The 23,587-nt window shown below is 35.4% G+C and overlaps 2 protein-coding genes across 2 annotated transcripts; one reads left to right on the forward strand and one right to left on the reverse strand.

Moving 5' to 3' along the window:
- Positions 1–1,429: 1,429 nt before the first annotated feature.
- LOC132715254 (zinc finger E-box-binding homeobox 2-like) lies at positions 1,430–8,802 on the reverse strand. Its single transcript, XM_060698243.1, has 4 exons — positions 8,722–8,802; positions 3,977–6,305; positions 2,227–2,331; positions 1,430–1,665 (listed from the first exon to the last, which is right to left on the reverse strand). The coding sequence occupies exons 1-4, from the start codon at positions 8,797–8,799 to the stop codon at positions 1,442–1,444; spliced, it is 2,736 nt and encodes a 911-aa protein (XP_060554226.1). The 5' UTR covers positions 8,800–8,802; the 3' UTR covers positions 1,430–1,441.
- Positions 8,803–12,419: 3,617 nt separating this feature from the next.
- Positions 12,420–23,451, forward strand: LOC132715255 (uncharacterized). Its single transcript, XM_060698244.1, has 4 exons — positions 12,420–12,524; positions 20,376–20,429; positions 21,135–21,304; positions 23,034–23,451. The coding sequence occupies exons 1-4, from the start codon at positions 12,482–12,484 to the stop codon at positions 23,148–23,150; spliced, it is 384 nt and encodes a 127-aa protein (XP_060554227.1). The 5' UTR covers positions 12,420–12,481; the 3' UTR covers positions 23,151–23,451.
- Positions 23,452–23,587: the final 136 nt, after the last annotated feature.

Consider the following 23,587-nt stretch of genomic DNA (forward strand, 5'->3'; position numbering starts at 1 on the left):
AAAGGGCAATAAATCAAAAATAAGAAATGCAAGAGTATCAGTTCTTATGCACTGCACTTCTTTTAATGAGATCTATCATCCTATGAAGTTTCAAGTCATAACTTTTTATACTTTCGGAGAAATGGCCTGGACAAAATTAAGTATGAAAATTAACAAAGGGCCATAACTCAAAAATTAAGAAAAATGCAGTTAGTACCGATTCTTGCTGCACTGCAGCTTCTTAATAATGAGATCTATCATCCTATGAAGTTTCAAGTCCATAGCTTTTATACTTAAGGAGAAATGGCCGGACAAATTAAAGTATGCAAAATAAACAAAGGGCAATAACTCAAAAAATAAGAAATGCAGAGTACCAGTTCTTGTGCACTGCACTTCTTCTTAATGAGACCTATCATCCTATGAAGTTTCAAAGTCCATGGCTTTTTATACATTAGGAGAAATGGCCCGGACAAAAATAAGAAAAGTATGAAAATTAACAAAGGGCAATAACTCAAAAATTAGGAAGTACAGAGTACCGGTTCTTGTGCACTGCACTTCTTAATAATGAGATCTATCATCCTATGAAGTTTCAAGTCCATAGCTTTTTTAGTTGAAGAGAAATGGCCCGGACAAAATTAAAGTATGAAAATTAACAAAGGGCAATAACTCAAAAAATAAGAACTGCAGAGTACCGGTTCTTGTGCACTGCACTTCGGGTTATTGAAAGAAGCATGCATACCAAGTTTGAAGTCAATCAGACTTATAGTGACTGAGTTATGCTCCGGACAAGCTTTAGGGGACGCCGACAACGACGCCGACACAGACGCCGCCGACAAAAGTAACCCCTATATGTCACCTTTTCAAGGCGACACAAAAATGAATAAATTATCTATTGGAAGCTGCCTGCCCTATTACAGGTCTAGTAAAATTGGCATTTTCTTAAAAAAGCTGCCAGTTTTTTAATGACACGTGTATATTCATATTGAAACCACCTATAGTGTGTAGAATTTAAAGCACAGCATATCTACTATGTGTCAAGTTAAAATATGTTTATTTCATATTTTCAAAGAGACTGTGTAGCAATTATAAATATTTTCGAATATGAAATTTGAGCATATTATCAAAATTAAAAGAAACTGCTGAACCTATTTATAATGTACATCTACATATTGCTACTGACCTGGCTTTTTCTGTTTATTTTGACATTTGATTAGTATTTATTTGGCAGTAAGTGTTGGTAGGTGTAATAGCTTAAGTAACAAACATTTTACTTGCACACTTAACAAAATTTTGTGGCATCAGACCCTCAAATATCCTCATAATGAAAATGACATGTTACTAATTGGTGTGTTAATCGTCACCTCATACTCTGCTCCGCCTGTTGGCGGAACTCGCTCCAGTAAAATGTCTTTAAATGGCATATCTATCAAATCATTATACTCACATCACTGCATGCACAAAATCATTCTACTTCTACGTCTTGCGGCTCTGTTTTAACAATAGAGAGATCAAGATCTGTGTCTTTCTCTGAATCGGACGATGTCCCCTGCATCTCACTTTCCGAACACATAAGATTTATATCTTCCTTTGTTGGAAACCCATCTGGCATTGGAAAACCGTCTTCAGACATCGAAGAATCATGTGGCAAGTCGGGGAGTTCCGAGATGTTATTCTTTATGAAAGGTCCTGTTGAAAGTACATACTGTTGTTTACACATTGTCTTAAAAAAATCAATAACTTACCTACAACTTATTAAAGAAGAGATCATAATTTTTAATGGTCACATGATTTCTAAATCAAGAGGGAGTAAACAAATTATCATTTCAAGGAAGAAGACATCTGAGACGCTTGATGGTCCAACAAAAGTGCTATTTCTAAATCCTTATCTTATCAAATAAGGTAAACAGAATAATATGGTTTTGAATCGATAGAATTAAATTGAGGTAAAGAAATCCGATTACAAATTGGAAACATAGAAAAAAAAACCCCAACAAATTCTTCATTATTGAAACTCTTGAGTTTTCCAATGCTACAAACTGTTATTTATGCTGAGAAAATCTTTCACTGAAGGTGACCCAGGTCACTAATGTCACCAGCGACTAGCTTCTTGCGACGTCACAAATACACAAAACATGGCAACGCTCTAATTTTTTGTTGTTTGTTAAAATTTTAACTTGCTATGTAAAAATCAATAAATTAGTTATTTACATAATTGTCATATAAAACAATTCAATGAAAAGGACTCACTTTGTGACGGTACTTCTAATTTATGTATAGTTTTACAGTGTCTATTCATTGTACCCTGGTGACTAAATGGCTTCTCACATACTGGGCACTTGTATGGTTGTTCACCTGCAAATTTAAAGTCATATATGTGTTAAACATAAGCATAAAAGGGAAAAGAAGGTTTATCATAAAAATATTCTTAATCCTTAAAAAAAATGCATGGTTAATTTGTTTTCTTATTTTTGCTCAAACATACACAGTGAAAAATTCACCTTTATTAAGAAACTACCGACAAAATTATATAAAGGCACTAATAATATCAAACACAGAAAGTGATCTAAATACTGCTACAAAATTCAAAGAGAAGAGAACAGTAAGAAAACCTGAACATCCTGAATAAAGCATTATTTCAATTATTTTATACATAAAAGAAAGCTTTATTGAGTATGTAAAACCTGGACTTAAAGCAAATGCCAAAAAAACATTAGTTGTATCCATATGAAAGACATCCTGGGTCAAAAGTTTATATAAGGTATAAATTACTTTACTGATGTTGAATGCTTCACGACTTTACTAGTTTAAATTGACAGACTTTTTTTTCCTTTAATCAGAAATTATTCATATCTATATGTCACTTGTTTGAATACAGCATCATGTTAGAAACAGACTGACTTTTTACCTCTTAATTTGACCTTTACCCAAATAAGGTTGTGATTTACAAAACAATACTTAGTTTATATAGCATTTGTTTTAGTTTGTGTAGGAAGCTATAAACTTATAAGACACACTAAGGAATCAGTTTATGGAACCAACCAGTACTGAGCAATGTTAAGTGTTAAGTTTCTAGCTCAAGAAAACAATTGTTTGCCAACAACGGGCTTTGTACCAACATAGCTAGAGATCCTTAGACTGCTTGTCTGATGCACTAACCACACAGCCATGCTGACATTTAAAACATTATTGGATGGTTACATTATCTTCAAAGTAATTCTAAAATACCACTACATTAAACTAAGTGTGCATTTGTGTAAATATGTTTAAATACTGGGTTCAAGAGAAGATTAATTAATTTAAAATAAGCTGCTCTAGAATTGAATATCTTAAAATAAACAATTGAGCCGCGTCATGACAAAACCAACATAATGGGTTTGCAACCAGCATGGATCCAGACCAACCTGCGCATCTGCGCAGTCTGATCAGGATCCATGCTGTTGGCTATCAGTTTCTCTACTTGTAATAGAGTTGGTAAGCGGAAACAGCATGGATCCTGATCAGACTGCGCGGAGGTGCAGGCTGGTCTGGATCCATGCTGGTCGCAAACCCACTATGTTGGTTTTGTCATGACTCGGCTCAATTTAATTTTAATGTCTCAGTATTACAAACACTATCTTATTCCAAAACAAAACAGAAATTTATGGAATGAAAAAGTGAGATCATTCAAGCTATTGAATGTTTCTTTATATTATTAGTTATGAAGATTTTTGACAGGTTATATGGCCCTATATAAACTGTTGTTTTTAAATATAACCTGAGCCGATAGACAAGGGTAATATATATTGCAAACAATCGTTTATATTCGTCCATATAACCTGTCAGCAATATTTATAATGAATTTATAATACAGCAAGCATAATTTTTAGAGGAATAAAGAAAGACTTTTTTTTATAAATCTACAACAGCCGTGTATATAAAACTATACATACGTTACGATTATCCAATGAAAAGTGACATTACAAATGTGCAGTATTATAAATATACATAAGAATCAAACCTGTATGTCTTCTATAATGCTCCTTCAAGTGCCATTTATTCGTAGCTGCGTAATCACATAACTCACATTGGAATGGGCGTGGCTTCACGTCGGAATGAATATTGTCGATATGTCGACGTAAAACATGGACCGAGGAATACACTTTACCACATAGTTTACAAACACTCCGTAACTCGCCTGTATGTTTCTTTGTGTGACTGACCAACTCACTACCGGAATGATAATTGTTAAAACAGATTGGGCATTGATATTTGTTCCCCGTGATGTACAGATACAGGGGCTCATCATCCTTGTCTTTAGCATGTTCTCGTAAAAAGTGATCTTTTAATGTTTTACGCGCACGATAAAACTTTCCGCACTGTTCGCAAACATAGACAGGTTCAATTAGGCCATCGCCCGTTACTCGTGGCATACTGTTTAATGGAAATACTTTCGACTTATAACTAGGATCGAGAAGGTCCTTTGCCAGTACCTGCGGGGGTTGATTCTCTTGAGAGGACGAGGATAACTTACTGTCATCAGACGTTTCGATCAGATTCTTGATCACATTTTCATCAGCAAGTAAAGATTGTATTTCCTGATCTTCAGAATCGGACACAGGCTCGGTCTTTATCACATTTGACACGTCAGAAGTTCCGTCCAATTTCTCACCATGAGTGGTTTTCTCAGAAGATGATAATAACAGATCAGCTATTGTTTTATTGATTCCATCATCATGAGATTCATCCTGTACACTTCCCCTTGGTTCTTTCAGTTGGCTTGTTTGCTTTGATGTACTATGAACTCGTATTTTGTGCCTATTAAGGTACCTCTGATGCTTAAACATCTTTGGACACTGATCGCATTTGACCTCTGTAAAACTCTCATTACAATTCTCATCTGTCGTGACAGAGTCATTTATCACAAGATTACTTTCCTCAAAGTCTTCATCATCTTTAGAGTCATTTTTAATATCCGAATTTTGTTTTTGTAAGGCTTCCATTGTTTCACCATTATTGCCCTTCGTTTTTAACTCATTTAGTAACTTATTAACTTGTTCATCTGGGATCCGTTTGGTCTTTGCGCGAGTTGTTGCAAACTTTGCCAAACTCTCATTTGCAATTCGTTTATTCCTTTCTAATATAGCCTTTACATCACCAATCTTAGGAACTCCGCTGATGCTGGAAAGCTCTTGATTTTGGTTGATCTGTTTAGCTATACATGTTTTATTCTGCACCAAAATCTCATTTAACTTTACAGAATTATCTGCAGCCTTTGCAAGTTTCTCAGAGGAGAATTTGGACAAGTTGGAAGACGCAGGGGGCAACAATGAAGGTGGTAGATTCTTTGAAGCAGTCATGTCGTCTCCTTTCTTACCATTACTTCTGACAGAGAAAGACTGTATAGGTTTGTTATTACAAAAAATGACAATTTTAACATCATTGTCTTCACCTTCTTGAAGTTTACTCTCCAGAGTCTTTGTCAGGGCGTTTGTAAGTACAGAATAATCAATCAAATTTCTATCAGAGTTCTCATTCTGAGGCTTTGAAGAATCTACAACAGGAGTTTTATGGTGCCTTGCTACATAAATGGGATCTCCTGATGGATTTAAATTAGGTGGTGTTGGCGTTCTGTATGGGTTCTTTTTCTTTTTTGTGACAGGTTTCAAATTCTCCAATGGCATAACAAAAGACATCAAATTACCAAGGGGCAGGGATCCAATATTATGTATATTTTTAACATTTGTAAAGTCAACATTTCCGGCTTCTACTCTCCGTTTCTTCATTTCAAAATCACTTACAATGTGCTCTTTTTCAATAGGAGTTTTTCTCTTCAGTAAGTTTATAATAGCTTTATTCTGATTTACACCTCGTTTATCTACCCTTGCCTTTTCTCCTGATTTTACTGCACTGTTTTCTTTTCTAGCCTTATCATCATCAGCATTGAACATCAAATTAGATAATTCTCCAGAGTTTTCTTTCTGTGCAGCTTCATACAGCTGGTCTATGACAGCCTCCGCATCAGGGCTTGCACTCATTTCCCTCTGTACCGATGGTTCTTTCTTTATAGGTGAGAACTCAAACTCTATAAACTCACTTGCAACTGGCATCTCTTCCATGTCATTAATTTCAGTAACTTCTTTATCTGTGTCATCATTGTCACTATCATTATTAGTTTCTTTATCTACAATTTCATCATTTTCATTTACCGCCTTAATTTCACAGTTTTCTGTGCCATCTGGATGCGAGTTATTTACATTGTCAGCTTCTTTGACTTCATGACTTTTGACTTTCTCAGGAGAGCTATCATTTTCTGATTCAAGAATTCTTGTACTGCCATCTTCCATGTTCTGTAAATGTAAAAGTACAGTCAATCTTGTATTAAGAGATAGCTATATGGAAAACGCAGAAGGTAGTCTCTTATTAAAGCAGTCAACACAATGCATAATTATAAATAATATCTTAATCTCCTTTGGAAGGGTATTGGGCATCCATTTCATCGATATATTAAATTTTCTCATTTTCACTATGTATTACCGGCGCAAGTGATGGCAGCTTGTTGTAGTGTAGGTAACAATATAAAATTTACTGTTAATTTCAAGTATGTTATAAATTTGATTGGTATATTTACATTACACAAATTAAGGTCAATTTCATTACTATAGTCTTAATGTGGTAACCAGTAAATTTTAGATGTCTGCCATCATTGTAGCATTCTGTCATGACTTGGTTCGGTAATACGGTGTGCAATTATCTAAATTAACATTCATCATACAGGGCAAAATTTATTCTTAATTGCATTAAGACATTTCAACATTATAATATGTATCAATACAAATTGACATTAAAATACAGGGTTTTCATTATTAACAGACTGACAACCAATAACATCGGTTGGAATGCACTTAAAATCGGTTGTATTTTAAGCCTGTAGATAAAAATATTGCCCTTGACCCTCTGCCAAATTGATTGTATATTCCTTGGCACATATGTCCGCTCATCGAAAGATTAAACCCTGAAGTTATATTAAGAAACATCTGTCTAAGATATTATTTACAATTACATACACTTAGTAAACAAGAATGCATTTGAGAAAAAAATGCTATGCATTAATATAACAGAAGTTGATTTTTTTTTATTCTATACAATTGAACTTTGCCATAATTTTGACCCCAGGGCTATAATAAAATTTAATCAATCTTGGTAGTGGTCCCATAGACAATGCCTTACAAATGCAAAATATTTAAGCTCAAGGCCTAAATGTGAGTAGTTTCAAGTCCATAGCTTTTATAGCCTAGGTGAAATGGCTGGGACAACAATAAAGTATTAAAATCAACAAAGGGCAATAACTCTAAAATCATTAAGTACAGAGTGCCGGTTTTTGTTCACCAACACCGACGATAAAAGTAACCCCTATATGTCATATTTTCAAAGCAACACAAAATCAATTAAATTGTTTGCTTTTATTAAATCACAATGACACCATAAAGGTCATACAGCAAATTTCCAGTTTTACTGGTACTGGAGGAGAAAGACTTAAGATCCCCTTTCTGCATTATTTCGGGCACAAGGAAAACCCTCAGCAGAATCACTAACCTTCTATAATCTAGCAGGATAACTTCCTAACATGACAGAATCCAAAGTCACTGATCAGAAACAACCCACATTTAAAGTCGGCAACCTTCACCACTCAGAAAAGTCCCAGACATGGTATGATTAAATCTTTTTTATATTGGAGATATCATTTAATAAGTTTCCCATGGATTTTTTCCAGGATTTTGGGAACTTGACCTATACCCATGGAATTGGGAGTTTCAGTGGTGTTTTGTTAAAAATTGGGAAAAAATGCATGACTGAAATTTTAAAGTGATTAAATGGATGCCAACAATTACTGTCTAGGATGCCATCTTCAAACATTTAAGCACTCATACAGTGAAGAAGCCCTTATTTTCAAAGATTTTAGAATTTTTATTCAATATTTTTTTATTGTAGCTTTCAATTGGGATTTTTTTCCTGTGGATTGGGAAAACTATATTCTATTTTCAATTGGGAATATGACCCAATTACAGCTATAAAATAAGCCAATAAAATCCCTGTTTCCAGTTCAGAAGGTACCGACTATATTTATGCTGACAGTCATTTTATTTCCTTTATTTTACAGCCGAATAAAGGCTGTTTCCCCTAGCCCAAAATAGTGATATTCTCCCCTAAAATGCTAATATTTTCCCCTAAAATGCCCTGTGCATATTCTTCACCAGAACCATGACTTAACAGCAGCTAACATATCAGCTAGAAGACAAAAAGAAGTTCCTATAGATAGCCTCTGCTATGTACCATTCATATTAAATTGAATTGAAATTGAAAATTTTTATAAGATTTGTGGGTAAATTCCATTTTCAGGTGTTGGAATATGATTCCCACCTTTTCTGATTTATCAGTACGCTATATTTTCCCCTTCAGAAAGCCACAGGTTGTTTTGAAAATTAAAAAAAAATATCACTGGGCTGATTGACATTCATTATGCACACAGGTTATATATTTTTTCACTGCAGTGATTTTTCTCACTTAATTGGGAAGAGGCCTTATCCTCTTGATTTTTGGAAAACTTATCGCTAAAATTTTTGATTTGGGAACTTAAAAAGCTGGTTTAAGTTAAGATTTTTGGGAAAACTGCATGATTTTAAAGAAAATTTCAATTGGGAAGAGGCCTTTTTTCGGAGTCTGTTATATAAGTAGGAAAATCACTGCACTGACAATTGTACTTACTTCAACTTTAATCTTAACATTGTCATCTTCCTCACTGACACCATCAGCTTCCATCACTTGTAACTCTTTTGTTTCCATGGAAATAATTGTTGTTTGAATTGCTTCAAAATGATAAAGTCTAAATGCAGAGTCTATCAACCTGTAAAAATATCATGTATTATACAACCATAAATATACTACCCGTCTTGATTTAAGATTTTGAATTTACTGGCCAAATTCCCGTTTTTTAATTTATTTAAATTATAAATGTATTTAACTTTAATTTTCTTGAAATTTTTACCTGGAACCGAACTAATTTTCACTGGCCATTGATGACTGATCCTGTTCTTAAACAGTCTTATAGAAAAAAAACATAAAAATGAATAATGGAACCTTCTCCTGTTGGAATTTATTTTTTTTTTCTACAAAGTTGACCGCAATCAAAATTGACAAAACGCTAAAATTGCTGCCATAAAATTTAAAAAATAAACAATAAGGAAACCAGTCGATACCTCAAATCTTCCAGTTTGTTGAAATCATTTTAATATTTCTTACTGAACTAAATTAAATTTAAAAAAAAAGGTCTGGAAAACTGCTGTGAAATTTTTAATAAAAGTAAGAAAAGGTGTTACAATTTGCATTCAGACCTATGTTCTTATTATAAAGTAAAGTAAAATGAGCAACATCGAAAAATTGTTATGCTGGACAGGTACAATGTACCTAACTTTGTTCTGTCAAAGTTTTGTACTCGTCTTTAGACAAATTTTTATTTGTTAAAAGGCAGGATTTTTTTTCCATGATTTTTGGGAACAGGACACATACCCATAGAATTGGGGATTTCAGCGATGTTTTTTTTATAAATAGGGAAAATCTGCATGACTTAAATTTTGCCATGATGTCTAGGATGGCATCTTCAAACATTTAAGCACCATAACAGTGAAAAAGCCCTTATTTCCAAAAATTTTGAATTTGTTATTCAATATTTTTATTTTGTAACTTTCAATTGGGAATTTTCACCTGTGGATTGGGAAAATAGTATACTATTTTCAGTTGTGAATATGGCAAAACATCAGCTATAAAAATTAGCCAAAAAAATCCCTGCAAGTGCCATTTGGGGCTGAAAACTGCTAGGAAACCAGTGATGTGTATGTCACAAAATCTCTAAAAATGTATGTTAAGCAAGATGCAGTTGGATACTTTAAAACATCAAAGAAATCTATTGCATACATGTGTTACTCCCACTGCTAGACGGAGACTCCCACTTTCTGCAGCCATATTTTCAAAGACTGTTCTTAAAATAAGGGGTATTTTCACAAATTAAAGAAATCTCCCTCTTTTTGATGTCACAAAATCCTTCTTTGTTTAATGCAAATTCTAAAATCTCCCTATTTTTGAAGAAAAATCTTCCACTTGATCATCGAAAAAAATTCATTTTCTGCAAATTTCTTCAACAGAATGTTAAATGGATCATAAGAAAAATATAGTGTATTATAAAATAGCACTGAAAAATGTACAAAAATTATAATAATCCAAAAATACCCGTGGATTGGGCTTTTTCCCCATCTATAGTAGGGGCCGCTATAGGGCTGCTTCCCCAAAGAAAAAAAGTCTTTAAAATCATCCAGTTTTCCCAAAAAATTGAATTTAAGTTTTTTTCTTCCCCTTTTGGAAATATACCGTGTAATTTACCCCTAAAATTAGGGCAGGGTGCTTCCAATCTGTGAAAAAAGCCTGTTAATTATAAATATATGATGTTGTTCTATTTACATTTTTGGGATAATTGTACATTTAAATGCGCAGCACTATCTAAAATTCTGTTCTGGTGAAAACAATTGTGTTAAAATTGAATAGGTTATTTTTAAATCTGATTTATAATTACACTAGACTTAAAATATACACAACTAGTTTCTAGTCAGATATCATTAAAAACTACTTTTAAAATAGACTATTTTATGTTTAAAAATTTTAATTTTGAAATAAATACAGATTTTATAATTGGATGCCCTCAAACAATTTTCAATTAATACATTCACATACCACAGCTTTCGTTGTTTTTGTAAGCAAAATTCCTTGGGCGCCTCTGTTGACGTGCGCTAAAGATGTGACCGAAAAAATGAAATTTTACAAGTTACAGACGAAAATGAGCAAAAGAGCTTGGATATGATAGGTTAACAAAAATAAGCCCTTTAGACAAAAAATTTGACCACAAAAACCCCTTTCCTAAATATTATTCTAATTTTGAAAAACGTGCACTGTGTTTGGGAACAGCAGGGGCGGGTACGTGTTACACTTCCCCCTGTAAAGATGGCGGCTTCGGTGAAAAATCTGTTGAATATGCTAAAAAAACACCCCAAACCCGGGAAAAAATTTGATAAAATAAAAGCGCTTTAAAATTTGATGGAATTAATTTTTAAAACATTAAATTGATTTAAATAATTTTATTAAATCAAAGGACGGGTTTTTCCTAGATATCTCCCCGAGCAAGATAATTTGGATGATTATGTGACCCAAGCCTTTTGCATGATATGACCCATCTAACGCCCTGTCCTATTAATTTTATTTCTATAAAAAGGAACGTTAATTATAAATTATCAGCTTAAATTGGCTTCAAGTAAATATTTTCACTGAGCAAAGGTGCTAGTGGCATGGATTTGACCTAAAATGTGTTTAATCTTGTTATTTATGCAATAAAATATCCATATATTAAAAAAGAAATATTTTTTTAACTTTGTTACATTGTCTATAAATGTAGACCGAACAAGTTAAAAAAAAAATTTTTTTAATATATGGATATTTTATTGCATAAATAACAAGGTTAAATAATTTTAGGTAGCACCTTTTGATACTGAGTAGATTAGATTAGATTATAGGAAAAGCGTCACTCATACCAGCAGAGAACGTTAAAATATAAAATACGTACTGATATAGTACCATATGCATCTTAATTTGAACTTTTTTTATTTATGTACAGGAGATTCAGAATATAATACTGGGTAAGCATTTCAAAAACAACTCGTTGGGTTCAAATCCTGCCAGGGACAGGGCCGTTGTTTCCTTCAGCAAGAAAACTTTACATTCATTACTTTAAACATATTTATTTCAATATTTTAACATATATTGCATTATATATATAATTGTTTACATAAATTGAAAGGGATTAAAACGAAAGAAAACTTATATATTTATACATTCATTGCTTAGTACGTGTTGGTTCCACGGACGGATTCGAGAGTGTTTCAATAAACTTAAATCTTTCCAACACAATCGAAGAACTAAAAAAATTTTGTACTGAACTATTAAAGCAACTCTTTAAAGGTTCTTTAACAAGGGTCTATACATATACAGTATACTCCGGGAGCTTGAAGGCATAATCATCAGTTGGTAAAATATACCCTTGTTTAAAATTAAAAATTGCACACCATTTAACAGGAACATTTTATTTTTTTACTGGGAAGAGCCGCCAGACTTCCTAAGACTTCAACACCCCCTATCTGTTACTGGCTTTAACAGTAATAATCTTCACTTAAATGTAAATGCCTAACTCGCAAAAACGGCCTTGTGACCGTGTAATTAGGCTAAAATTTTCATCCGTATGTTTTATTTCAAATTATGTTCTAACTTCTAGATGACATATATGATAGCTTTGCGTGACATAATCGGTAAATATACTGTGTACCACTGTCAATACAGTGCTAATCGTGCTTCGAAGGCGCTTAAGAAACTAGAAAGCAAGCGTTTGAGAAACGTGATTTGACCTTTGATTGAATCGGTAGCTGACAAAATGGATAAAGTCGTGAAATTTACGGCTTTTGTAGCAAAGAAGGGTATGAAAGTTTATTATTCTTTAAAAAGAACCTGTGATTGTACTGAGTGTTATTTGTTTTTATTTTCGTAGAACGTAATGTCACTTGTGAAGTTGTGTATCTTTGCTGTATCTGGATAACAACGATTCGCCCCAGTGGAGATTCGACCATGATAACTTTTTTTGCTGTTTTTTTGCAATCGTTATTGTGAATTTTTTTTGAAAAATGTATTTAGAATAATTTTGTATTTGGTATAATTTTTTCTAAGATAACAGTTCAATTTGGTTCGGAGTTTAAAAAAGACAAATATCAGACTATCAGTGTAATGTCGTAGGTAGCCAAACTAATTGACTGCGAGACGTGATATTGTGCTATTTTCATATCTGGGCAAAATCTCGTCTCTATATGTACAATATAATAAGTACCTTTTCTGTGGTTCTTTTTGCGGCCTCGGGCTTTGACTTCCCAGCAGTGTAAGAAATTCGGATTTGAAACCACTAGGCTGGTCGGACTACCAGATTGGAATATTCAGTAGCCCAAAAGACATTTCTGATGATTTCACTAGCATGATTCGTTTGTTCAAAACAGTTGTTTATATTGCCTCTGAAAATACAGTAGCCAGACCGGGCTTGTTACTTTGAAAAGTTGGTAGCCCAAGGAGAAATTTAGTAGTAAGGGCTATAGGAACACTGCTTCCCAGTATAAGTAAGACATGACCTGACCAGAATTCCGTACTTTTTCCGCAATACAGGGCTTTTTTTCACAGGTTGGGAAAGCAGCCCAGCCCTTAGTTTTGGGGAAAAAATACACGGTATATTTGCAAAAGGGGAAGAAAAAACTTGATGTAAATTCAATTTTTGGGGAAAACTGCATGATTTTAAAGAATTTTTCTTTGGGGAAGCAGCCCTATACCGGCCCCTGCTATAGAAGGAAAAAAAGCCCTGCAATACTATCAATATATAATCGACCTTCAAACTATTTTTTGATCTGTTTATACACGAGACATTTCTGATTTCTCAGCCAATCGCAATCTACTTTTAAGTCAACATTTTTTCAAACATTATATTTGCTTTTTTTATGCTAAATTAAAATCCAAATATCTCTGGATATATTTAATTGAAGACTTCAAACCACTTGCCCCTCACCGCTGTGGGTTCGAATCCCGACAGGGACTTTGGATTCTTTTGATGTGAGGAAGCTATCCAGCTAGCTTACAAAACGTCGGTAGTTCTACTCAGGTGCCCGTTTGTGCCTAAAACTATGCACGGAGGTCTTCCTCCACCAGAAAAGCTGGAATGTCGCATTATGACCTACACTGTGTGGGCGTGATTTAAAACCAATCAAACAAACACAAATTGATGAGAATAAAGCATATATATGTATATATATATTATTATATCGCCAGTAAGGTTTAACGGTATAGAAACACACAAATATATGAGTTTTGTAGTTTATTGATAATGCCTAAAGATTCGGCAACAAACGGCGTACATAAAACAAAGGGGAACAGCTCTTTCACAATAATGTTCTGTATATGTCCGTACCATTCCGTACGCTGACAAACCAACCTGACTACACTATGGCGCTCAGGGTTCTCGGGGACGCTTATTTCGGCGTCCCGGTACGCATGTTTATTACAGCTGGACGCAAATATTTCAGAGCAAGGATTCCACGTACGCTTAATTTTGCCTGGGGACGCATAAACATTTCCGATTGTTTACAACCACAAATACACAAATGCGTCAGCGCGTGTCAGTCTATAGGTAGGCGGTCCTATGCACATCGACCCGTGAAGCGATTAGCCAATCAGCGATAACGCTTCCGATCATTATCACGCAATCAGTGATCAGACTAATGTATACACGCGCTGTTTATCAGATATAACACGAGGTGATAATTTTATATATTTGATCAACAGTTGATTGGAAATTAGCAAATTTTACCGACTAAAGGATAAAATTATCGACTATTAACGCCGCAAGTTTAAAGACTGTTTAAAGACAAATGAGTGTAATTTTGAATGATTGTCGAATATTTTCGGCATTTTTTACGCACAATTTTGCTTTAGTTTCATTCTTGCAAAAACTTTCTATAAGAGTATTAAGAATTTAAGATATTGTGCCGAAATGCCAGGACAACAAACCAAAATACACATACGCTTTTCTTTGATATTTAGATTCTATCCGAAAATTGGTCCCGAACATCGGCGATTTCACGTTCGCCAGAAACCCTAAAATTTCGCAAAAATTCTCTGTTTCCAAGCCAAACATGCGAATGAATTGTTCCTTTAATATTTAATCAACATTAAATCTTTAAATATCGACCTTCATTCCGCTAAACGTTGCCTATATACATTTACGTTTTTTTTTACAAATATAAACTTTTTGTCTTTAGAGTGGACTTATTTAACCAGAATAAAATTTAGTTTTGTATAAAAGTGAAAAAAAAAAACAAAAAAAAAAAAACGATTTCCATGTGTTGATGCATTATAAAAAGATAATTTCATAATAAATATTAACAACAAAACAATAATTATACTATGTAGTTGAATAACTATAAACTTTGGAAGTCTTTTGAAGATTCAAAATATCAGCAATGCTATTGTGAGGCATTGAATGACTAATCTGTAAACATATTAATTGCGACGCGCTTTTGGACTCCAACTTTTTCAGGGTTGGGAGTCCATGGACTCCATGTTTTAAAGTCCTAGTGAGAACCCTGGCGCTACCTTTCTTTCTTTTTCAAATTTAACTTAATAACATATACATATCCTTTTAAGATAAACTGAGTGATGAAATATAGTCTAATAATTGAAACACTCTTAATAATCAAACCCATGAACTTTTAACAAAACAATGATATAAACAGTTATTAACATGGTAACTTATTAATTATGTATATGTCTATGTTATATAATCATCAAGGTATTTAGGTTGCTTGCGGAGCCTCTGTGGTCTTTCTGAATGTAATTCAGTCCCCTCATTAGTATAACTTAAACTAGAGTTTGCACTGTCAGTAAAACTAAGAGGTGTTTCAGTGTCATCAGTGTCAGGTTCATGTGTGTCAATTTCTCCACTAATACTTGGAGGACTCTGACTTTCAGGCATTTCTGTAGCTCCTAGTGGTGCAGTTAATGAAGGCGGAATATGGACGTTGTCCTGCGGAACACAAATGTCAATGTCTATATCGTCACTATCATTGTCTTGCTGGAATTTGTACTTAGAAAGGTTAAAATTTTGTATTTCTGTGGGAACGCGGAAACATTCGTTCTGCTTCACTTTATACGAGGAAGCGCGTAACTGGTTACCGATGAACTTTTTTACGTAAAACCAATCATCTTCTTTTGATACTACAAGGTATCTTTGTCTGGAATGTAATTTATTCTTGTCAGAATATAAGTAAACTATATCTCCTACACTAACAAGAGAGGCTTTCACAGATGACTTAGAGCTTTTGGACTTTTCACTTGCACTGTGATTTTCTAAACGTGCCTGATACTGTTGAGAAATAACATTTCTGTCCGAAATAGGAAGTTGTTCATGAGTAAACTGATTTCTTTGCGTCCACAACTCTCTAGCTGATAATCCTTCACGACGGATGCGACAATTCAGTTTCGCGACAGCAATCGCCAGTTGTACCTTAGAAAGCGAACCGCCATCTGGCTCGATACGTATGATCTCATCTTCAAGCTCTTGAATTGCTTTTTCTCCTACAGGGTTTTTGTTAACATTTTTCACGCGACCAATATCTAAAGTTATATTCAGACGATGGAGTATGGCGTCATCTCTCAAAGATGTAAAACATGGAGCAGCGTCAACTCGAATGACAGCTGGAGGTCCATGAATTGGATGTAACTCAGTGCACAGGCATACTAAGGAATCTCTTATAGTATCTCTTCTTTCATTTTCTACAATGGAGGCAACAGTGTATGAAGTTGATGTTTCTCTTAACACAAGTACTAACTGTTTATTACGTTTCATGACGTCTGCAGCGAAACTCATTCCTACTACCTCAGGAGGGTCTTCTGAGGATTGAGTACAAAACCCTGTTGGTAGTTTACGTAAAGACGCGCAGCTATGACACATGTCAGTTACTCTTTCAATTGCTTGGCTCATGTCCAAGGCATAAAAATGTCTCTTCAAAACCTGTAGTATTTGATGTTTTGACGGATGGTCAAGTTTTATATGCAAGGCGGTGATAAGACCATCAATGGCAGATCTGGGTACAACAATAAGGTCAACCGAAGACACAAGAGGATCAGTACGTTTTACGACAAGTATACCATCCTTGGCAATAGATACAGAGTTGAGGTAACGTTTGACATCTTTAACATTTGTTAGTTTCTTTGAAGGCCTCGTGCCTTGTAATAAATGTGAATGAACGCGTCTAAGGTCTGGGCACTCTGACTGAATATCTTTCCAAGCTGATCTGGAAGTAAATGGTAAGCGGCTCTTACTGTTAAGTACATCCTCTATGTTAATCGCTCTAACAACAGAATCCTCAGTGATATGAATAAATGTACATATTTGGCAAGTGGGGTTTTCACATTCTGGTGCGTTGCGGCTGGCAAAATCAGATGGGACATTGGCAGAACCAGCAAGGTGTTTAACATGTACTTGATATCGGCTAACAACAGAAAGAAAGGATGTCACTCTTGGACTAGCAGAAAACTCGCCTCTACATAACTTATCAATTGCTTGAACACACGGTTTACTGTCTGTTAGCACACACGTCTGCTGACTGGACTGGATTATGTATGGACTGAAGTGCTTGACTGCGGCTGCAATGCCAAGAGCCTCTATCTCACAAGGTAACCAAGTGACCTGGTGTTTTCGTAACTTGGCACTGAAGAATCCAGCGAGTAAGAGCTTGCCATGCCGTGTGATGTATAATGTAGCGCCAATGCCACTTTTCTTAACTGACCCGTCAGTGACTATCCAAAGTTGGTCTGTAGGTCTAGGAAGGACAATTGACTTGTTTGAATTTAGTGCTGACTGAGTGTTGTGAAAATGTTTAAGTGAGGCTTCATCCCAAACGATTTTGTCTGAAGAGTTCCCACCAGCTGTAATGTTGTCAAGTGGAGCTATCAATTGCGAACAACCAGGTAGAACACGACCTAACACCTTGTAAGCGCCAATGTATGATCGTAAGCCATGGACAGTTTGAGGGGGTGGACAAGCCGAAAGAGAAGCTATACGATGTGGGCTTGCTGAAAATTTTCCTTGGGACCATATCCATCCAAGGATCGTAGTGGATCTTGGACATATGATGGTTTTTGTGGGCTTCAGTTTCAAGTTGTTTTTCTGTAAAGCATCTAATACACGGGTCCAATTGGCAAGGAGTTCGTCTGTAGTGTTTCCACCAATGTACAAATCATCTGCAAGTTTCGCCACAACACCTTCTTGCAATAAGTCACCTAGCACACGACACATGAGTTCTTCCAATGCCGTTTCTGAGCCTGGCATACCCATGGCACACCTTGTATAAACGCGTATGCCTTTGTAAGGTGTCGCTACTCCGCAATACTTCATGGACTCCTTCGACAAAGGAATTTGGTAGAATGCGCTTGTTAGGTCAGTTACTATTATATATGTCCATTGACCTATTGTACGAAGTATTGTGTCTACGTCTGGCATGAGTGAAGGCTGAGGTTTAGCATAACGACCAACATCAGCAAAAGCTGTGACCAATCGAAAACCTCCCTGACCTTTTTTTACCAAGAAAGAGGGGTTTAGGTATTCAACCGTAATGGGGATATCTTCTGGGCGCGAAAACACTCCTTGCTGTTCTAAATCATCGAAGTGTTCTTGTAGCTCAACTAACTTATCTCTTGCATATTGAGGTAGGCGTCCTTTACGCTGAGGTGGTTGAACAGGGCCCATGTTAACAACTGCTTTGAATGGCCCAGAAAAACCATTATATCCAGACAGAGACTTATCAAATACACTATCATATTGCTCTAAGATGTTCTGGAAACACTGGCGAGTATTTTCAGGTAATATAGCATCTGGGTCAACTGATACGGTATCAGAGAAATGATTATTGGTAGTCATCTTGGCATGACAAGTACGAACCAGGGGTGTTTCTTGAAAGTCTTGAGCTTTTGTATCATAAGAGTCAACAGTGTGGCGAGCTTGACAAACATGTTCATTTTTATGCACATGGATGGGATTAGTCGTTGAATTCAGTAGTCTTACTTTACCAGACACTGCTTCAATAACTTGTGGAAGTGGCCATTGTTTGTTACTGGATGCTCCGAACTTGGGCTCTATGGCAAGTGTGCCATCTGGATCAATGTTGTCTGGCAAAGTGACCTCCAGGTAAGATCCCGGCCATGTAATTGAAGACATATTGGAACTTGACCTAAGGACAAAAGCTTGGGTCCTTCGAACACTGTGAGAAACCGAGTCAGGTACCTCTGGTGCATAAAACACTGTATCAGAACCATGAATAACAATTTGTTGCTTTGCAGGTCTAACCATGATGTCATTTGTTGCCATGAAAGGTATTCCACCAAGTAAATCCACATCTAAGTTTTCAACCACTAATGCCTCAACAGTTAAACTCTGTTCGCCACGGGTAAGAACTATATGTGTCTCGCCAGCCACCTTTAATGGGGTTGAACCATCTGCCTGGAGTATTTGCATTTGCTGAGAAAATGATTGAATGTTCTTCGGCCAGCTTGTTTACATAAGGGACATGAAGGGGTGGCACGAGAGATTGATCGAAATTTTCCATTGTCTTTAGAACCTTTAAAAGCAGAACGCATAACTTTTGCATCAGCCACGGCATGTATTTCGTCTAGCAAACTGTCTAAAGCGAGAGAAATTTCAGGCTTAAGTGTGGCTAAAGTCCTTGACCGAAGTTCTGTTCCGTAGCGCTGTTTTACTAGTGCCGGCAAACGATTGTCTATTAATCTCAACCATGTTAATACAACCAAGTTTTCGACTGTTGGTGTAATCTCTTCGTCTTCATCTGGTACAGTTCCCATATGAGATAGGCCACCATCTTTCTTTAATGTGTTATCTTCGATGAAACTTGATAAACGCTGGTATAAATCCTCTGGTCTCTCTCCTGGTTGAAGTTGTATACTGTCAAAATCCAGAAAATGGGCGCCTGTTGACTGGAATCCGAAATGTAAACGGATTGTCTGCCAAATAGTTTTTATTGACGTTGCATTTTTCACGATAGTGTTACGAGAAATTATTGGGCAGAAGTTTGCAATTTGCCCTAACATGAGTTCTAGATAAATCACTTTTTGTGCAGCTGTGCGCCTCTTTGCCTCAGGAACTGATTCTCCATCATCAGTAAATCCGCGTTCTGGGTTTGTGTTTGTTTTTCGCTCCCACTGAAATCCCTCAACTAGGAACGGTGCAAAATTGGGATCCAGGGAAAAAGTATATTGTAAATTTTGTCTCCAAGACTCGAACGATGTAATAGTTTCTTGTTTGGTCAAACACCATTGCTTGGGTGCACGTACTTGAGCCATTATTGTAAATGTTTATGTGTTTTGTCACTACGCAGTAGAGTAGAACTATCCGTGTTTTTTTTTGCACTTATTTTGACGTGAAATGTCCACAACAGTGTCCGCAAATTACTGAGTTGCAGATTGAGAGTGAGTCCTTTTCCTGCTGCCACCACGCCAGTAAGGTTTAACGGTATAGAAACACACAAATATATGAGTTTTGTAGTTTATTGATAATGCCTAAAGATTCGGCAACAAACGGCGTACATAAAACAAAGGGGAACAACTCTTTCACAATAATGTTCTGTATATGTCCGTACCATTCCGTACGCTGACAAACCAACCTGACTACACTATGGCGTATGATAATGTAATGACGTTTTAATCTCTTTTTTTTGTTTTTTCAGCATTTCCTAACTTGGAAAAAAATCTTTACAACACTTCAAATTTCCGTAAATATGGTAAGTCATTTTTTTTTCTTTTACTTTTATTTGCAGCATCCTTTAGCTTTTAAATTGGATGATTTCTAAATAAGAAAAAACCTATGCCTGTTTATAAAAACAACGACATATAATAGGACAGCATATAGTAAGAGTTGTCAAGCTTTGTTTCCAGCATATCTTTTACCACCATTATCTCAAAGTTGCCAGGACTGTGTAACAGGCCCTTTTCCTAGCCATTTTTGGTACATTGTAGAAAATACAACATTGTCTGGCAATGGTTTTCAAGTGATAAATACAACTGTGTAACATTCATCGAATTTAGCACTTGTCAGTGGCCCATGTCCAGTGAAAATTAGTTCAGGCCAGTATAAATTTTAAGAAAATTTAGTTAAATATATAGTAGAAAAAATTCAAAACTGGAATTCGGGCCAGTAAATTCAAAATCTTAAATTCAATGACTGATATTAGTCTTTAAATGAACCACGCCATGACAAAACCAAAATAATGTGTCTTTTGTCTTCAACCGTGCAGTCTGATCAGGATCCATGCTGTTCGCTTACCACTCTATTACAAGTAGAGAAACTGATAGGGAACAGCATTGATCCTGATGAGACTGCATGGATGCGCCGGCTGGTCTGTATTAGCTGGTCGCAAAACGCACTATGTTGGATTTGTCGTGAAGCGGCTCAAATATGTAAGGTAGTCTTTTGTTTATTATAATAGGTCTAATGATTGATGACATGATTCGTATGGATACTGACGAAACCAAAGAGGCCAAATCTAGACTGTCGACAGATCTTGCCGCAGAGAGACAGTTTAGAATATCACGAGCAATGACTCTGAATGCTAGCAATCAATTTCTACCAAAGGAGGAATGGATGACTCCTGAGAAGGTATATAAACAAAATAAAATTTCTGAAGTCTTCTGATTTGGTTTATACAGAATTTATTTTAGTTTGATTGTGTAAGAAGCTTTAAGCTTATAGACACAATTTTGAATCCGTTCCTGGAACCAACCAGTGCTGAGCAATGAGTGTAAAGTTTCTTGCTCAAGGCAACAACGACCTACCCCTGACGGAGTTTGAACCCATGCGGCTAGCGATCATTAGATTACTAGTCCGACGCATTAACCACTAAACCATGTCATTTCTCACATTTTCTTTGGTACTCGTGCCGGGGATAAAGAGAGTCATTTTTTTCACTTTTACTGTAACATTCATGGATTAGTATAGATAGTTAAAGGCCCATTAAGCCCACGAAATGCTATCATTTTTATTGTGCACCCACTATTGGAGGGTGGGGGGAGGCATTTAGATTTGCCCTTGTCCGTCTCTCCGTCCGTGCATTATCCTGTTGTGTCACATGTAGCTCTAAAAGTGCTTGAGCTTGAGTCAACAAAATTTACAGGAATGTTGATCAACATGTGAAGATGTTCACCTCAGGTTTCGCACATAGATTTATTTAGTTTTGCCATAGCTATTGCCCTTGAGTAGTAATTGGAAATTTTCCATTTGTGTCATGCATAGCTCAGAAAAGTTTTTTGACCTTAAGTCATGAAACTTCACAGGAATGTTGGTCAGCATGACTGTGTAGTTATGCACCTGAGTGTTTGCTTGTGGATATATTCAGTATTTGTCGATTTATTGCAATTTTCAACTTGTGTTGTGGGAAGCTCTAAAAGCATTTGATCGGGAGTCATGAAACTTACAGAAATGTTGGTCAGCATTTGTAGTTTTGCACCAGGGGGTTTCTTGTATATTTTATTAGAATTTGTAGAGAAAGTGCTCCTGACAAAACAAAGTTTCAAAATGTTGTGTCATGTGTACTTCTGAAAGTGCTTGTGCTAGGATCAACAAACTTTACAGAAATGTTGATCAGCATGTATGTAAAGCTGCGCACCTTCAGGTTTTTGCATGTGGATTATTTCAGATTTGAAAGAGTTATTGCCCTTGACTTAGTATAAATTTTCAATTTTCAAAGTGTGTGACACATTGCTCACAGGTATTTGACCTTAAGTTATGAAAGTTGAAAGGACTGTTGGTCGGCATGATTGTCTAGTTGTGCAGAAATCAGTATGTCAACATTAGAAAAATTGGATGTTGTTTTTATGCCCCCAACTACTTAGGGGTAGGGTTAGTCATGTAGAATTTCCTTTTGTCTGTCCTTCTGTCATACAGTCCTGCTGTATGTCAGTAGACAGTGGAGTGTCGGGGCACGTGTCCCACGGACACATTTCTAATTTTTTCAAAATCATTTTATTTTTGATACCTTATTATAGTTTCAAAAATTAAAAAATACTCATTTGCCATATAGATGAACTATCTTTGGCTTCTTTTGCTATTCTAAAAATTGGTACATTTATAGTGAGTATTTTGTATGAAAGTCAAAAAAGTTTTTTTGTTTACATTTCACAATCTGTATAACACATTACTGCACATTCAGTACTACTTTCTGTAGTTGACATCTAAGATACTGTAAATTCATTTCAATACATTATTAAACACATATCTGACCTTTCTAAAGGATTTAAAAAAATATTGATTTCTGAAGCCTAATTTAGTGCCTTTAAGATAATTGCCTCTGAAAATAATATTGATTTTTTTCCCTTTCTTTTCATAACAGGATGTTCCTTACCTTAGAGACCTTATTAGAGAAGTTCAAGCAGAGAAAAGAGAACGACTTGAATATGAAGCCGAATTTTATTCTTTCAAATCTGGACAAGCTAAAGACGATTGTTGATGTGTCAGTTAAATTAAAGAACAATATTTTAGCAAGATTTAACATTCTAGAAAAAAGACAATATTTTAGGAAGATCTAGTTTTAAAAATTAATATTCTATAGATAAGGAAAATTTATTAATTGCCTTTGGTTAGAAGTGAGAAACAAAGAGTTTATTTGATTGATAGTGTGATAACATGAATATTCAGATAGATTTTTTTCGTATTTTTTTTTTTCCGTAATTTGAGTAATTTATTTCGATGTTCAAGGTGATTATTATGATGGTTATATATGTTACTTAAATAATAAAAGTAAACTTATACATATATGTCTGTTGTGGATTCTTTTCAGTACTCAAACTTTTTCTTCATGGTTTTTACTCAGAGTGTAATGATTATTGGGTACAGTGCTTCTTATGTCCCCAAAGGGCAGCATATAGTAATCCCATGTCCGTCCGG

The sequence above is a fragment of the Ruditapes philippinarum genome, unplaced genomic scaffold, assembly GCF_026571515.1.
Source record: "Ruditapes philippinarum isolate M1 unplaced genomic scaffold, ASM2657151v2 ctg5962_1_1_1_1, whole genome shotgun sequence".
In the NCBI taxonomy this organism is placed as follows: Eukaryota; Metazoa; Mollusca; class Bivalvia; order Venerida; family Veneridae; genus Ruditapes; species Ruditapes philippinarum.

Bases quoted from the DNA above. Each gene is read 5' to 3' on its own strand.
- LOC132715255 (XM_060698244.1), top strand. From the start codon at position 12,482: ATGGATAAAGTCGTGAAATTTACGGCTTTTGTAGCAAAGAAGG. The intron at 20,430-21,134 runs GTAAGTCATTTT...TTATTATAATAG, and splicing joins TTCAAATTTCCGTAAATATG to GTCTAATGATTGATGACATG. The intron at 21,305-23,033 runs GTATATAAACAA...TTTTCATAACAG, and splicing joins AATGGATGACTCCTGAGAAG to GATGTTCCTTACCTTAGAGA.
- LOC132715254 (XM_060698243.1), bottom strand. From the start codon at position 8,799: ATGGAAACAAAAGAGTTACAAGTGATGGAAGCTGATGGTGTCAGTGAG. The intron at 2,332-3,976 runs GTTTGATTCTTA...TTAAATTTGCAG, and splicing joins GCATTATAGAAGACATACAG to GTGAACAACCATACAAGTGC. The intron at 1,666-2,226 runs GTGAGTCCTTTT...TACTTTCAACAG, and splicing joins ATTAGAAGTACCGTCACAAA to GACCTTTCATAAAGAATAAC.